Source organism: Mycteria americana, chromosome 6, assembly GCF_035582795.1.
Source record: "Mycteria americana isolate JAX WOST 10 ecotype Jacksonville Zoo and Gardens chromosome 6, USCA_MyAme_1.0, whole genome shotgun sequence".
Lineage (NCBI taxonomy): Eukaryota > Metazoa > Chordata > Aves > Ciconiiformes > Ciconiidae > Mycteria > Mycteria americana.
The window spans coordinates 48,037,427-48,053,310 of NC_134370.1; the positions used below are offsets into that span (position 1 = coordinate 48,037,427).

The window sequence follows — 15,884 nt, forward strand, 5'->3', positions numbered from 1 at the left end:
TGATTTCTGCATCTGCAAATATATCTTCATTTTGTACCAGTTCTGGATCTGCTAAGTTTTCCTGAAATCTGGTTCAGTAACATTCTGTTTTTGTAAGCTATATTATATTTTTTATATGGGTAATTCATCAATGGTACTAATAAGATGTGTTTGATGGTTGGTGGTTTTGATGGTTTTTATAATTTTCAAATGCTTGTCTTGAAAAATAATTGAAGTTTGAAAATAATCAGTTGTTATAGAGGACAGTGGTAGGCATATATGACTATAGGTGTGTATATATCATTTATATACAAGGTGTGCATATATATATATATATATAAAGTTTATATGTATGAGGGGGGGTGTGTATATGTAAATATAAATAAAAAATAATGAAAGGCATGGAGTACATGACTTAATGATTTGTCGCTTAAAATTCACCAAGGTAGTTTATGCAGACTTCTAGATGGTTGCTACTATTATTATGGCTATAAATGTTCAACTTTAAAAGATTTTTGCCAAAGATGGTATTGTCAGAAGATTCACATTTGTGAGATGGTGCAGTGGTACCACACAACTGCATACATAACAAAATATCTGTACAAGGGGATGGTATGGCTGTTTAATACATATTCCTGTTGTCTTGTCTGTCTGTACAGTGCTCTTACTGAGCAGGATAGTAGTTTAAAAATTAAGTATTAAAAATTTTGCTGCTTCTTACTGTGCGGTTGAGACACTGGTTGTAATAGTAAAGTTGTCTTTTCCTCTATTTTCTTTGCCAATTATAGTATTTTGGTTTCATGTGTGGCAGGCTCTTCTCACCTGTGTGATTTGTTGATGCAGATTATGACCACTGGCTTCAATCTGCGAGTGGGTGCACTTCGATGTGGGTGCATGTTACTGGGGTACAGAATCCAGATACTTTTTGCCTCTTTTGTCCATTTGATTGAAAGACAACTTGAAGAATGAACCTTGTGATTTAAATATTTCCCAAGGGCTCAAAACTCGGCAAATTTCTAATCTTCTGTTTGTCTAGCGTAAAGTGCCTTGCTTATTTTTCTGTAGTTCAGATGGTGGTGTGTGTGATTTTTTTTTTTTTTTTCTCTTGCTAGAGAAATGAATTTAACTCTAATTACAGTAGCTTTTCCTCATTGACCATCAAATGCTCTACCCCAAGGCATTTGTCTGCCTCAGTTATTGCGATGCTAGCACTGTCTTCAAACCTGAACAGTCAACCCTCAATTTAAAAATAAACAGAGGGATGGATGGGGGGAGTAAAAACATTGAGAAATCTAGTGAAGGCTTTGCATAGCGTTTGGTTAGTGTGAATGCTCTGATGCTGTGCAGCGGTCAACAGAGAGACTCTCCATGTCAGAGATTTGTGTTTCACTAACTGGAACAGATGGGCATCTCTTAAGGTTTTTATATTTAGACTATACAGTTTTTATTTTGGGCTTCTCAAACAACAAATACAGCACACCCTTATGCTCAATAGCAAATCCAAACAAATGGGTGATACTGCTGGTTATCTGGTATTTCCTCCAGTTCCCTGATGTGTTATTTATCTTGGCGGTGCTGTAGCTGGAATGGGCTGTGGTTTTCCATGTCACTCAAAGGCACATGCTGCATCTCTGTCCCTTTCCATGTGACTGATTATGTGTCTATCATCTTGCTATATACCTTTCTGCTAAAAAAGTCATTATTTTGAACTCTATGGTTTGTCAGCTTGCTTTTACAAGAGTAGCGTTATGACTTAAATTTGTGAAGGGTCAGTTTTATTGCAACTTAATTTACTCATCTAATTAACTCTGCCACAAATGTTGAACTTTGAGATAGAAAAACTAGTGTAAATATGTTTTAAAATGTGATTCTTAAAAATATTGCAGTATGTTTATAGTTGTGTTTATGTGCATCTTTTCCTTACCTTTCTATGGTTCTCACTTTTTTCACTAGTATCCCGAAAGATCAATAAAATCCTCATTTATAAATTGCTAAGGTTATTATATTTTTATATATTGTGAATCGATAGTGTAATTGGACAGTGGTTGCTTTACCAGCATAGGAAACCAGAAGAGTGAAACAGGCTGTAGAATTAGCTATGCTGAGTGTTCAGAATTAACTGGTTTGCTTAATCTTTTGGCACTAGTCCCCTAAATTAGGGACCCTCAAATTGAATACTGAAACTCATATTCTTTTGCCCTCTCCCCTTACTTCTTCCCCCCCAGCCCCCGGCAGTTCAGAGGTGCCTGCAGAGGGTTGCTGGTGCTTTTTCTCCAAGAGCTATTGAGCTAAAGAACAAAACCCACTTCTGGCTGTGGAAGTCCCTCAATCACAAGTGGCAAGATGCTCAGAGGCTGAATTTGGGGAAGTTTCGCTGTATGTTCTGTTCTAGGCGCTCCCTAGCATCTGCTCTCGACTGCTGTGACAAGACACTGAGTTAAAAGGATTCATTTTGCTCTGATCTGATGTGTCCGTTCTTCTGTTTCCAGGTCCTCTTAGATAGTCTTTGCTTGATCTAGCATTAAAGCTATTTGTTAAGAATTTTTTCTTCTTTCATGAAGCATGACAGAGGTCTCTTTAGAAAGACATTTGGAAATGATGTTCAGCAACTTTCATTTTGGTTCTTGCTTACTTTTTTTTTTTTTAATGTTCAACCCTTTTTTCACTTTAAGCTTCCCATAGAAACCAGGTTTGTTCTTTTCCTCCTCATACATCTTCCTGTATGCCATTTTTGACTGTTGCCTGCAATTGGAGCACCCCTGACTTTATAACAGCGTTGCCCCTTGCCCTTCACACTTCTGCAAGCATCCTTTGTACTCTCTGTAATCACCCTGAAGCAGTGAATTGAATAGGTGGGCTGGAGGAAATCCACAGCATGCAGGGAGATCGTTCACTGAAGTGCAACTCCTGTCTCACTTAAAGTGCATCTTTAAATGAATTTGCTACATCAAATATGTTTTGTTGAGTGCCCCATAACCTTGTTGGCGTCTGAGAAATAGTACTATTACTTTACCCTTCATGCAGAGTTCTTGGATACCATGGTGTGTTTACTACTTGGAAAATATTTAAGTAATTGGTTTCAGCAAATAATTCTCTTGTGATGTGTGGGGATTTTTTTCTGTATTTATATTCTAAACCATTTTTGAAGTATCAGTCGAGGGGGGGGGGGGGGGCGGGGGAAGACTGAGGCAAGGAATCTGCTCCCTGATTTGCAAACCAACAGGGAATCTCCATAGGGAGCTAAACCGCTTGTCTAGCCCTGGTGAGAGTTTGGGCAAACCAGTTACTCAAGTCTGAGCACCCGGAGCCCTGGGTCAGCATTGGGTGGTTTGACCAAAGCCCAAACAGGGTATAAGGATGATAAGATGGAAGAACCTTTTGCTAGATGTTTAGTATCTTGCCTGCATTATATGCAGTATGTATTTTGACTCTTACAAATGGATTTTCTGTTTTTTAACCCTTTGAAAGCCACTGTTTGTTTTTACTCTTGCACATATCTGAAGAGGTAAATTACATGCCTGAGTGCCCAGAAGACTGGAACTCTAGGAAAGGGAATTCATTACTCCAGAAAAAATGGAAATTCTTCTTCACCTGCTATAACAAATGTAGTATTGTCAGTAGCTAACATATGGTAGCTATTTCTGTGGAAAAGTCAAAGTACTATTGTTCACAATGATGAACAGAAAGAAATTGTCTTCCTTTTGTAGGTGTCTTTACAGTGCCCTCTAGTAATCTTTTGTAGAAATGCTAGATATATCTTTTCTCAGATGAATTTGATAAAGTAATGAAAATGGTCACTGGATGAATTAAAAAAAAAAAATAAAAATTGAACTCTGGTCCCCTGTAACTGATGTGCTTTTCGAAGGAAGCACTGCTAATATTAAAAATAAATAAAAATTGCTTGCCATTCTTTTCTTTTTCATACTTGATCAGGAAGAATATGAAAATGATAAGCACTCTGAAATCAGATTACTATAAAAGCTACCAGAGCTTACAACTGTAAATTGGGTGCTCCAGTAATGGGGTTTCAGCCAGGGCTATGAAGTTACAAGCAAAGAAACTAATTTTATCTTTTTGCTTGAAGTATGAGGAAGAAAATTGCAGGGGGGGTAAGACCCATGCAAAGCATTCAAAAATGGGCTGGAATGGTGTCGTGGTTTAGCCCCAGCTGGCAAGTAAGCACCACGCAGCCGCTCGCTCACTCCCCCCTGGTGGGCTGGGGGAGAGAATCAGAAGAGTAAAAGTGAGAAAACTTGAGGGTTGAGATAAAAACAGTTTAATAGGTAAAGCAAAAGCCGTGCATGCAAGGGAAGCAAACCAAGGAATTCATTCACTACTTCCCATGGCAGGCAGGTGTTCAGCCATCTCCAGGAAAGCAGGGCTCCATCATGCGTAACGGTTACTTGGGAAGACAAACGCCATCACTCCGAATGTCCTCCCTTCCTTCTTCTTCCCCAGCTTTATATGCTGAGCATGACATCATATGGTATGGAATATCCCTTTGGTCAGTTTGGATCAACTATCTTGGCTGTGTCCCCTCCCAGCTTCTTCTGCACCTGTCACAGCATAGGAAGCTGAAAAGTCCTTGACTAGTGCAGCAACAACTAGAACATCTCTGTATTACCAACACTGTTTTCAGCACAAATCCAAAACATATCCCCATACTAGCTACTATAAAGAAAATTAACTCTTATCTCAGCTGAAACCAGGACAAATGGGAAAAAAAATCTGGCATACTGTTAATTTTGTATGACAGGTAATTGCTTTGGCTTATTTTGACAGATGAGAAAAGAGAAGTTTGGCATTGGATGAAGGCTTTGTTAGGGGGTAGAGTGCACATTGGTTTTTGTAGTGCTTGCTACCCTGATGACCTGACAGTCATCACTCTGAAAGCATCTTAGCTCTGCTGTTAGATCATATATTGAACAACTAATCCCGAGATTTTGATTAAGGTAACTTCTGTGCCTGGAGCTTAAGTCAAAAAGGTTTTACCTTATTATCATTCTAGCTTATTTCTGTCATTAATAGCAATAGAAAGGGGATATCGTAGGTGAGAATGTTTTGTCCTTTGTATCAGGTAAAACACAGTACCATTTTTAAATCCTATGCAAGCTTAAAGGGATGTGTCAGATTGGGTATTTGAATGAAAACAGATAGTTTTCTGAAATGAGAGAAATGGCTTTGGTGATTCCACAAAAAAGGAAAAGGTTGATAAAATCCTTTAAGTTCTCCCTCTGAAATGGTTGTGAAAAGAAATTTTGCAGTTAGGATATTCAGAGGAGTTCTTTCATTGGCTTAACTTGAATATATGGCATTAAATGATCTGACTTGCTTTTCCTTTCATTATAAAAGCAAAATCCCTTTGAAAAGATGTTCCTTGCAGAAGGTGAGAGGTTTGTGGGACTCAGTTCCTAGAAGTGAGTTCTATAAAACCTAAGGGTTGTTTTTAAGCAACTTGAAAGAAATCAACATTTTTGGTCTTCATGGTTGTAAAGGATTCTTTTTCCTTGCACACCGGAATAAGTAGTCCAGTAGAACTTGTTGAAGCATGGCTGGTTGACAGTTTTCTAGGTTTGAGTATAGGTTTAAGGCAGATAAAGAAACCCTTGTCAGAAGGTAACTGTCTAACAGTGGAACTCTGGACCAGATGAGAGAAAACATCTCCTTGGTGGGGATTTCTTTCTGGAAAAGTTGCACAAGTGTACCATGAGAAATGGTTATAGTGAGTCATGCTTTAGGGTAAACTGCTGCAAGAGGAGTTAGTGTTATCTTTTCTGCTTCAGTTTTCCAAGCTTAATGGAACTGAAGACCCTCAGTAGAGGGGCATGAGGATTGTGACTCAGCGTGGCAGCGCTTGTTAGCTGGCTGTTTAAGGGAGCCATCATCACAGAACTTTGGACAATTAAAAGCAGCAGCACTGTAAATAGGGAAGTTGCTTCCATGCATTCAAAATTCAGGTAAAAATTTCTAACTCCCTAGAGGTGTTAGAAAGGCCATGCAACTAAACACCACATGTAAATGCATCTCCTAAGATGCTTGGTATTTGAGATAACAATCTGTGTTTGGATTTTGCTGTTGATCATTATCTTGTTTTCCTTCCCATTATTTAATAATATATGAAGAGATGGTATCACTTACAGAACGAGTGGTTAGAGTAAATGCATGGATGCTTACGTTTCAGTGTTTTACTGCAGGCACACTGTACGCTGTTTGGATACTTTTTTCTTAATTCTGTTTCTGCATACTTTTTTTTTTTTTAATGGGCTAATTGGTTTTTTTAAATATAATTTCGTGCTTCAGGTCTGTCAGGAAAGGTCAGTTAAGATTAAGCCGACAACAATTTGTTATTAACAAGTGAAAAGTAACTGGAAGTATGGACAGAGCTGTAAAAGCATTGTTGCAAAATGTAGTTTGTTTGTTTGAATTTGTTCTTTGTTTATTGACTGTGCTGTCTGAAAGGGAAGGATACTCCTAAATTACTGGAAGCAAAGTCTTGAAACATATTCTTTCTTTCTTTCTATGTTATAGTAATTCCTATGATAATGATGAGTATCTCAGCTTTTTTAGTACATGGAGTCAAAAACCTTCTCAACTCAGTAACATTAAACCATTAGAGAATAATATGCAAAAATACTTCGCTTTTTCACAGCTTCATATTTCTAGGTGGATGCCTTTTGAAAAACATGGGAGCAAAAAGGCAGAGCAGAGTTCCTTATAACTAGAAGGTGCCATTTGTGTGTTCATGACAGCCTGCATGTAGGCCTGTTGGTATTGATAGGTGCTCCTCACAATGGATCATAAAGAATAATTTCTCTAAACTTACAATTTTGTTGAGGAGAATGCTTGAGGGTACAGGTTTTCTGGTGGTATCCTAGGCTGTTAAGATTCGCTCAGTATTGTCTGCTTGGCCCATATTGTAAGAAGGCACCTGCGCACAGGATTGATACAACTAAAGAGAAGAGAAGGACAAAAGCATCTGGCTTTATGCCGTTCTCTTTCAGGAGAATTTGCTTGAAAAAGCAGTTTTTTTCCTGTCTTTCTGCAGCACAGAATAAGCCCTTTTTAGTAAAGGGGGAAAGGGGTTCTGTACAGGTTGTTTCCCCATATTGCAAAGAAAAGGATGTGTCTCCCTTATGGATCTCAGAACATAGCCCCTTCTCTTGTAGGCCAGGGCGAATCTGAGGCACCATGTCATTCTTCAGACATCATTGCTAGCCCACAATGCTTAATGATGCTGGGGCAAAGATGAGTTATTCTTTTTGATGAATATCTTTGTTACAGTGTATTAAATCATAAAAAGAGGAAATCTGCTTGTGTTGAAGGAGAAAGGAATCTAGTAAGTCTGGGAAAGTCTAGATTTATACATGGCATTACTTATCTTCTAATGGTACATTGCTTGCTCTCCTAGGTTCCACTGTCAGCCTACAACTGGAATTATTAAAGTACCAGCAGGATTTATATTGTACATCTGCAGTCAGGGTTAGCTCTTACACTTTTTCCTTTTTTTCTTGATGCTTAAGTGCAATATTTTTCTCATAATTTGTTTTATAGTCTTTGCAAAGGAAGAAATGAAATGGTGTTTAGAGAATGCACTTTAGAGAACTTGGCCTTGGTTTTTCAGTAGGAGTGAACTTGCCAACACCATGTATATGATGGGGCTTTTAATGTGCCTTTAAAAAAAAAAAGTACCCTAAAACATATTTGGTTGGCTGATGGTTGGTTGACATCATATGCACTTTAATTTGGTCAGGTGGTCAGTATGCCATAAGGGAAAAATGTAATATTAAGCATAAAATCTCTCTTTGCCTAAACATTTGTTCTGCTGTGGTATATTATAGTATCTTTTATATAAATATTGCTTATTAGGCAGTGCACAATGTTTCCAATGCTGTCAAGGAAATAAAATTACCAACCTGCTAATACTTATATTTTATTTGGAGATTAACGCATGTAGCAATTTATCTATATAGATAATGCATTCTTAGCAATGAATATTTTAACAAAACCACAGAACAAGTTCATTGTGAGCTCTTGCTGGCAGCTTGCAAAGAATAGTGTTTGTAACATCTTCAATTAAAATAGTTTGGCTAATTCTTGAAGACAGCTTTTTTAATGATCTAGGTTAGGAAGGCCATGACATACTGTTTTTAGGATTACAAGGGCCGTTGGGACTGTTAATTAAATTCTGGTGAAAAGCCTTTTAAAAGTTCAATCCTGCAGCAAGAGTGCTTGGATCTTTTATCATTAACTTGCAATGTATAAAAAGGGGCTTTATAATAGTTCCTGCCAGTCTGATTATGATTTTGTCAAATGCTTGTATTTAAAATGTCAATTTTCAAGGGTGTTATATATGTACTTTTAAATTGCTTCGGAGTCTAACTTAAAAGGACAAGTTATCATCCCCCCCAATTGACACATCTTTGCTCAACACGTAAAAATAAGTAATCGTTCTTCATCAAAGCCCTTCCAATGACTGAATCCTTGGGTACTGCTAATCTAAAGGCAGGTACTTTTGATGAAAGATGTGTTTGGTTGCCTTCACTTATCATTCTGTTTGGAAAAAGTGGTTCTGAAATTATACCTGTGCTTCACATTTTCTTTCTGGCTGGTTATTGCATTTGGTCCTTGTAAAATGGAACACAGTTTCCTTCCAATAGTTACGTGAAATCTGGTATTAAAGCCCTCTGCTTTGAATACAGTTGGCAGTCGTTGTCAGGAGTACATCACTACCAAATAGTTTTGGTGGCAACCAGTGGATTAAAGTTGAATCTACAGCACTGGTAGTAGGGAAATCTTCTGACACATACTGCCATGCACCCGTCTGAGGTAATTTATATGTACTAAGTAGGACTGAGATCAGAGTGGTTTTGTCTTAAGTTATTTTCCTGAACGTTGTAATTTCTGAAAAGCTCATGTCAGGCAGTTGTTAAAGCATACATTTAAATGATTTAAGTTTGATATTGGAATGCTCATGTCTTTCAGAAATTATCTGAATATCGAAGGGAAGCTTCTTCCCACTTGAGCACCTACTTTGCATTTACTATTCTAGGCATTTCCTCACCTGAAGCCTTGTTAAAGATGTACCACTGCACAAAATGTGATCCAGCTAGCAGAACGTACAAAAAATAAAAATCCTTCTGTAGGCATGGTAGCAGTAAAAAGAAGGCTAAAGGAAGTCTTGGATTTCTTTTTTCCACTGAGGTATATGGCCCTTTGAAAATGCAGCATTTGGAAAGAGCGATTGATGAGCTCTTTCTGTCTTACCTAGCTGCTTTCAGATTTCCTGTAGCTGGTAAGTGTTGTATTAAAACTTCCTTCTTTTGACTTTAAAAGCCTTTTCATGGTCTTTGGGGAAGCATGCTATAAGGAGAGGTTCAGGCAGATTCATCTTAACTTTGTGAACTCGGTGTCATATCTAAAATGTGCTTTCTTTGGTCCTTTTTCAGTGAGAAGAGTTGCATGCTTATGGTCCTTTGTCCTAATACTGAGAGGGTAAGAGATCACTTAGACTTAGCAAAGGACAGGCTAAAAGTACTTGATTCTTAAATAGTTTCAAATCAGTTCTGTGTGAGTTTTATGTTGGCTGAAACAATTTCAGAACTGTTGGTTAATTTTGAGAATTTGAGGAGAGATGAGGTACAAAGAGGACTAGAAAAACCCCAAATATTTTAAATGGGAGGAGAGGAGGAGCTAGGGATGTATAAAAGCAGTTGGCTTGCCTTCAGTTCCTGGAAGAATGGACGGGTGAGTGAACAAACTTTTTTTTCCTAACTTCTTCTGGAAGGTAATGTGGGTAGGAGGGTTAATTGATATGGAACTGTCAAGGAAATATTTTTTCAGACCATTGTAATTTCCTTAGTAGTTAAAGTTTCTTCCCATATTTTTTCCTCAACCACTACCATGCCATTACACTCTTGTAAAGAAATAGGGAAACGTGGTTTTGTTAACTGACATAGGATGGCTAGGAAAAGGGATGGATAAGGGTTGAGAGAAGAAGTAAAGACGCTGCTTTGTGTGGGATTTTTGCACTTGTGTATTCTGAGTAAAATTCTACTAGATATCTTTCACTCACAGCCTGGATGACAGAGTAAACTAATTTTGTTAAATTTTCACATGACTTAAAGCTGCAAGAGGGAGGACAAGGTTAGTGTTCAAAATTGGTAAACTTTTTTGGAAGGAGGAAGAATTTGGAGGAGCCAAGTGAAAGTTAATACAGTTAGGCAGGAGTAGTCAGCTAGTCAAACATTAAATGGAAAAGAACAAGCCTCACGGCTGTTTCCGAGAAAAGGATCTAGGGATTACAGTAGTGATTGCAGATCGATGTAGTCAGTAGTGTTACACTTCTGCACTAAAACCTATTGCCTCTATGTTGGGAGGGATGAGGAAGGGAGTTGTAGAGCCTCTAAAGCATATGAAATGACACTGTACCTGCATCTAACACTGATCTTGTCTCTGCTGGGGATCTCCATCATATTTTGGGCACAGCACTTCAGGAAGAATGTGGGCTGGTTGGACAGAATTCAGAGTTAATTATCAGAGCCCTACTATCTACCTAGTACTAGGTTTTCTACCTAGAAATGCTATAGCCTAAAGAAAAGGCTAGAGAAGGATTTAAGTCCTTCAATATGTGGAAGACTGTTGGGAAAGATGAACAGCCTGTTCTCCATGCTCACAGTGACAAAAAGAGATGGGCTTAAATCATAGCAATGCTGCTTGATAGTCCTAATAATAGTGAGTGCGAAGCAGTGGAACTGAACTCCTGTAGGAATTGCTGCATCCCTACCACTGGTCTTCAAGAGCAGATGTGGGGGGCCGGGCAGGGGGGGGGAATCTGTTGGGAATGAGAAAGACTTAACTGTTCCTGTTTCTGAGCAGGAAGATAGCCTTGTCTTGCTTTTATTTAAGTTTCTTGGGCCAATATTAATACAAATCAAGCCGCCGATGGGTACCTATCTATGTACATACAGCCCCCCCCCCCCCCCCCCGATAAGTATGTGCAAAGAGGAAGGACTCCCCTCACAAAATATACCAATTCAGTCTTTAATAATGTGGTATCATTTAACTGAATAATCAATAGGTTGATGGAGTGGGAGAAAAGGCTTCTGTTGACAGAAATAGAAGTTTATTAAGGTCTTGTATGTACGAAGCCTTTTCATGCTGAATCAAGGCTTAAATGGAGTATGAACTCAGTTGGCTGGAGTGTGGATGCAGCCCACCAGCACTTCTCCAGAGTGCCCCTAACTCTAAATTGCAAAACCTTTTTGAGACTAGAAAGGTCTCAATTCTAGTTTAACTTCCTTCAAGATGGGACATAGTTATTTATGAAGCCTTTTATTTTTTTTTATCCGCTACTTTCTGTGCAGGAGTGTGGTAGTATCCTGAGTTGAAGCAGGCTGTGCTGTGTCTTCACAGGGCTCTTGGCAAGAGCTTTTTTTATGTTACCTCCGAAACGTCATTGAGAATCTGCTTCCCATTCCTTCTGAAAGTCTCTTAATCCCTTCTGTGCTGCTGTTTCTTCTTAGCTCTCTCTTGACATGCTCTGCTTTATACTCTGCGATGTTACTTCCTTGGGCACCTTCTTGCTTCCAGGATAAGAACAATCCTATCCCATCAATGGATTTGATCTGCTCCAATCTGCACCAAAGCCACACAAGGCAAACAAGAAGCCAGCCTCACCTTTTCAAGGGTTTCCTAGGTTTTATTTGAAAAGCCAGAGAAAAAGAGCAGAGAAAAACAAAACTCAAGAGTGTTTGTATTTCTTCTGGTAGGGGTCTGGTCTATAGATCTGGTAGGATCTATATTGGCAAAACTTACAGAAACTTGTAAATGAGGGAAAAAAGGTTGATAGCTTGGGTAGAATATTCTTTCTTGGAAAACCCAGGGACAATAAAGCTGAATCTTTAATTTTAAAAAGGACCTTTAGGTTTCTGGAGTGATGGAAGAGATTATACTGACAGACAGGTTAAAATATTTTCATGTTGCTCATGACTTGTTTTTCTGCCATTTGGTATATTAGAGCTGAAACTCAGTACTCTGCACACGGACAATCAAGTACATCTGCACATGGGTGTGATTACACAGATCAAACTAACATAAGCAGCACCTAGAAATATTGTAATTTGCACTGAGGTTTTTTTGTTGTGTGTGGGTTCCCTCTCTCCCTCCCTCTCTCCCTCTCTCCCTCATATCCTCGGGAAAGAAATAATCTCAAGGATTTGGACACCAACATAAAAGGTCTCCAGTCTTGTCTGAGGCTGTTACTGTCACAAGGGGAACTTCAGTCTTTCTATACTTTATTTTCTTATTTCATCTTTGAATTCTTGAAGGTAGAAGAATATTTGAATGATATAACCTACAAAAGCATAATTTATCTGTTGTTTCTTTCACACCACTCCTTCTGCCTTATCTTCAAGTTTCTGTGAATTCTGAGTAGCAAAGACAATAGGTTTTGTGCAGGAAAGCTGAGTCCCTCTCCAGAGGGAAGCTGAAGTGTCTCTTTGGAGACGAGAGACTTTCTGTGCAATTCAGTGATAGAGAGAATCATCAATTTGTTAATTAAGGCTGTTTTAGAAAGTAAATCCGATTTAAAAAAAAAAAACAAACAACCAACCAAAGAAACCAACAAAACCAAAAAACCAAACCAAAACAAAAAACCAACATGCAATTGAAGAAGCTAAAATGCTTACAGGACAGACTTTCTTTACAAGTAAAGGTCTCCTTCATATTTGTACTTTTTCTGAAAACACAGGCTTCATAATTATCCTGTGACTTAATGAAACAAATCTGGTTATTAAATGCATGTTATTCTTCAGGATGGTCTTAACATACTTCAGCATTTCATTATCGACCTTACTATTAAAGGTTAGTGTTGAGATGAATATTTTTTACCTTTTCTGAAGGGTTTAGTGTGTGTGGTAGAAGCTTCTTTTTGTATTCGTGAATGCATTTTAACCCTTTGTTCTAACAGTGCCTTTCACAAGTGTTACGGATTGCCTTCACATTCTTAGGAGAAGTGTTTAAAAGGAAAAACACATTCTTACTGTATGATGTATTGCATACTGCCAGATCAAGTAAACTGGTTCACGGGTAGGTTTGCTACACCAATGTCAGATAAAAAATAATGTAGTATCTACCTGTGTGGTACAATGGAGAACAGGTCTTTCTTCACTGCTTTATTATATTGTCTGAACATTCATCTTAAAGACTGTATGTAATTGGGAGACAACACCCGCTCCCCTCAAGTTCAAGACTTCTCTCCCCCTCCCATTAAGGACTATATACAGGCTTTAAAGACAAATTGTTTTTTTCCCATGTTTGTTCTGGAGCACATGCGAACAGATAGCTTAATGATAGAAACTACTTGAACTGTTTAAAAAAAAAAAAAAGTGTTACCGGCGGAATCTCCTTTGTGGTCTCTAAACAGCCTGTGACTTCAAAAAGTTATTGTTAAAATTTTTCGACAAGGGTAGTCTGAGTCTGCCACTTCATGCTGAGAGTGTGTTAGTAGACACAGTGCTTGTGAAATATGCTTTATTCATTAGGATTGTCATTTAGCTGTTGCGTCTATGGAAAATAGTTATTTTCTAGGCCTTGCAAAAAGACCTTGTAAGTTTGGCTGTTTTCAGCTGGCATTTTAAAGTGTTTCCTTTTGCAGCTTGCTTTCTTTATGTAAAGATAGGAGGAATCGTTGCAGCTCTGGGTTGAAGTGGCTCTCTTCAAAAGCCCTGTTAACCTTTTAGTCTGTGCGCTTTTGTTTTTGGTTTGCTGGTAGACAGCTAGTAGTATTGTAATTTATATTGCGGTGATGTTTTGTACACATATCCCACTCCTAGTCCCCAAGTGGAGGAAAGGTGGAGTTTGTCAGAGTATAGGTGGGGAGCCTTGATGTTATTTCTAAGGTTGGCTTTAAAAACACAGACCCGGTTTTCTTACAACTGAACATGCTGATTTGGAAAACTGTTCTTCCCTGAAAGTATTTTTCTTCTTTCTGTTTTCTATGGATGATTAAGTTAAGACAAGTCAAAGTGATATTGACGCACAATCTTTCTGCTTGACGAAATACACCAGAAATACAGTAATTAAAATTCACTACTTAATGGAAAGTAGATGTTAATTATAGAAGTCTTTTGGGAATACTTAAAATGGAAAAGTAATCATGTTTATCCTGAACAAGAATAGAAGTAAAAAAATGTTTTATGGCACTTGCATGATGAGTTAAGCTCAGAATTGGTGACTGTTTTTCTCTTGAGGGCTGAATTATTCTTAGTGTTTCTTAATCTTTGTTATACAAAACAAACTACTGCACTGCTGTGGTATGGCAGCCATACCACAAAAGGCTGAAGGGGAGCTTTAAGAGTATGTATTGTGTGTTATAAATGTGGTACTTGAGCACATCTATTAGTTTGCATAAGTTTTGATGAGGGAGACTTCTGTCTGCAATGGATTGCTCAGGACTATTAACCACATTGATTCCCATATGAGCAGACGACTATGTTACAGGGATGAAAACTTCTTTGAATTTAAGAGTCCATTGGTGTAAATAGTCAAAGCAGAAAATACTGTCATGTAGACTAAGCTATTTCTAATTTGTTCAGGGAGACAATATTGCAAGTAGTGATAGCTCTTGTGCACATTACAGTATTTTGAAATGAGGATGCATTTTATGTTTAAAAAATGTGGAAGGCTAACCCAAAAACTGTGATGCAATTTGTGTTTTACAGGATCCCTTGTGAGAACCTTCACTCCTTTTTACTTTCTGGTGGAGCCAGTGGACATTCTGTCAGTTCGCGGAGCTTCTGTTATAATGAACTGTTCAGCTTATTGTGAAACTTCTCCAAAAATTGAATGGAGAAAAGATGGGACTCTTCTAAACTTGGTGTCAGATGACCGTCGCCAGTTGCTACCAGATGGATCTTTATTAATAAACAGTGTGGTGCATTCCAAGCATAATAAACCTGATGAAGGATATTATCAATGTGTGGCAACTGTGGAAAGCCTGGGGACCATTGTCAGCAGAACAGCAAAGCTCACAGTAGCAGGTAAGTCTCTTCTGTTGTTGTTAAGTATAACTAACAGCATGATAATGTAGATGTGTGCTCTGCCCTTGCAAAAAGAGGAAGGCACTTTCCAAGAAAGGAAAAGATAGTTTAATCACTTATCAGTGAAGCTGGGACTGTATCACTTTTTGCTAGCTTAAAGTTGCCATAGATTCTATTTATCTAAGTGGCTTAATGTGTGGGTATTTTTCAGGAAATGCTGAAGATCAGGAAAACTGAAATGAATGGAGTAAAAAAAAAAAAAAAAGTCAGGTGCATGTAATCACAATGAAAATTTACTACAGCTTAAAAGGGGAAAAAAAAGAGTAGGGTTCTACTTTCTTCATATATAAATACCCTTAAAAATAAATCTCAATATATAAGCAGCCAGAGAAACTTATCTGTCCTCTGTCATGAAACATTTGGGAAGCTCCCAGAAGCTAGCGATGTGTACAATCCCTAAAGAACTGGAAGAGTGGTGGAGAAAGCAGGAGTGCTGGGGTTTTGTATTTCTCTGTTTCTTGAGTATCACGTGTGTGAACAAGGAAGTTTGAAAAGTAACAAACTATAAAAAGCTTAAAACTTTCTTGACAGACATTAAGAAGTCCAAGTCATAACCTCACCTTTTGGTGTTTTGAGTAACCTTTAGACATGACTTGGTAATAGCTTGTATTTAGGGGGTAGAAAGCAGTAAGTAGGTGAAGTTTACAGCTGAAAATAAAGTATATGACTGGGGAAAGTGATCTGTTTTCAGAATGTCATTTGCTTATATCTCGGGGATCAGGAGTGTCACACTAAGTGTTTTGTAAACAGTATAGCTGGAAGAGACTTACAATTACTTTGTAAGAGTGAGACTTCAAAAACCAACAA

At 38.1% G+C, this 15,884-nt stretch overlaps 1 protein-coding gene across 5 annotated transcripts in view; it reads left to right on the forward strand.

Annotated features, from left to right (window-relative positions):
• NEO1 (neogenin 1) overlaps positions 1 to 15,884 on the forward strand; it is a 211,764-nt gene that overhangs the window by 51,381 nt on the left and 144,499 nt on the right. For all 5 annotated transcript variants that reach the window (XM_075505607.1, XM_075505604.1, XM_075505605.1 and 2 more), the window contains exon 2: positions 14,700 to 15,017. In XM_075505607.1, coding sequence (XP_075361722.1) covers positions 14,700 to 15,017 — 318 coding nt within the window. The remainder of the gene's footprint in view (positions 1 to 14,699; positions 15,018 to 15,884) is intronic.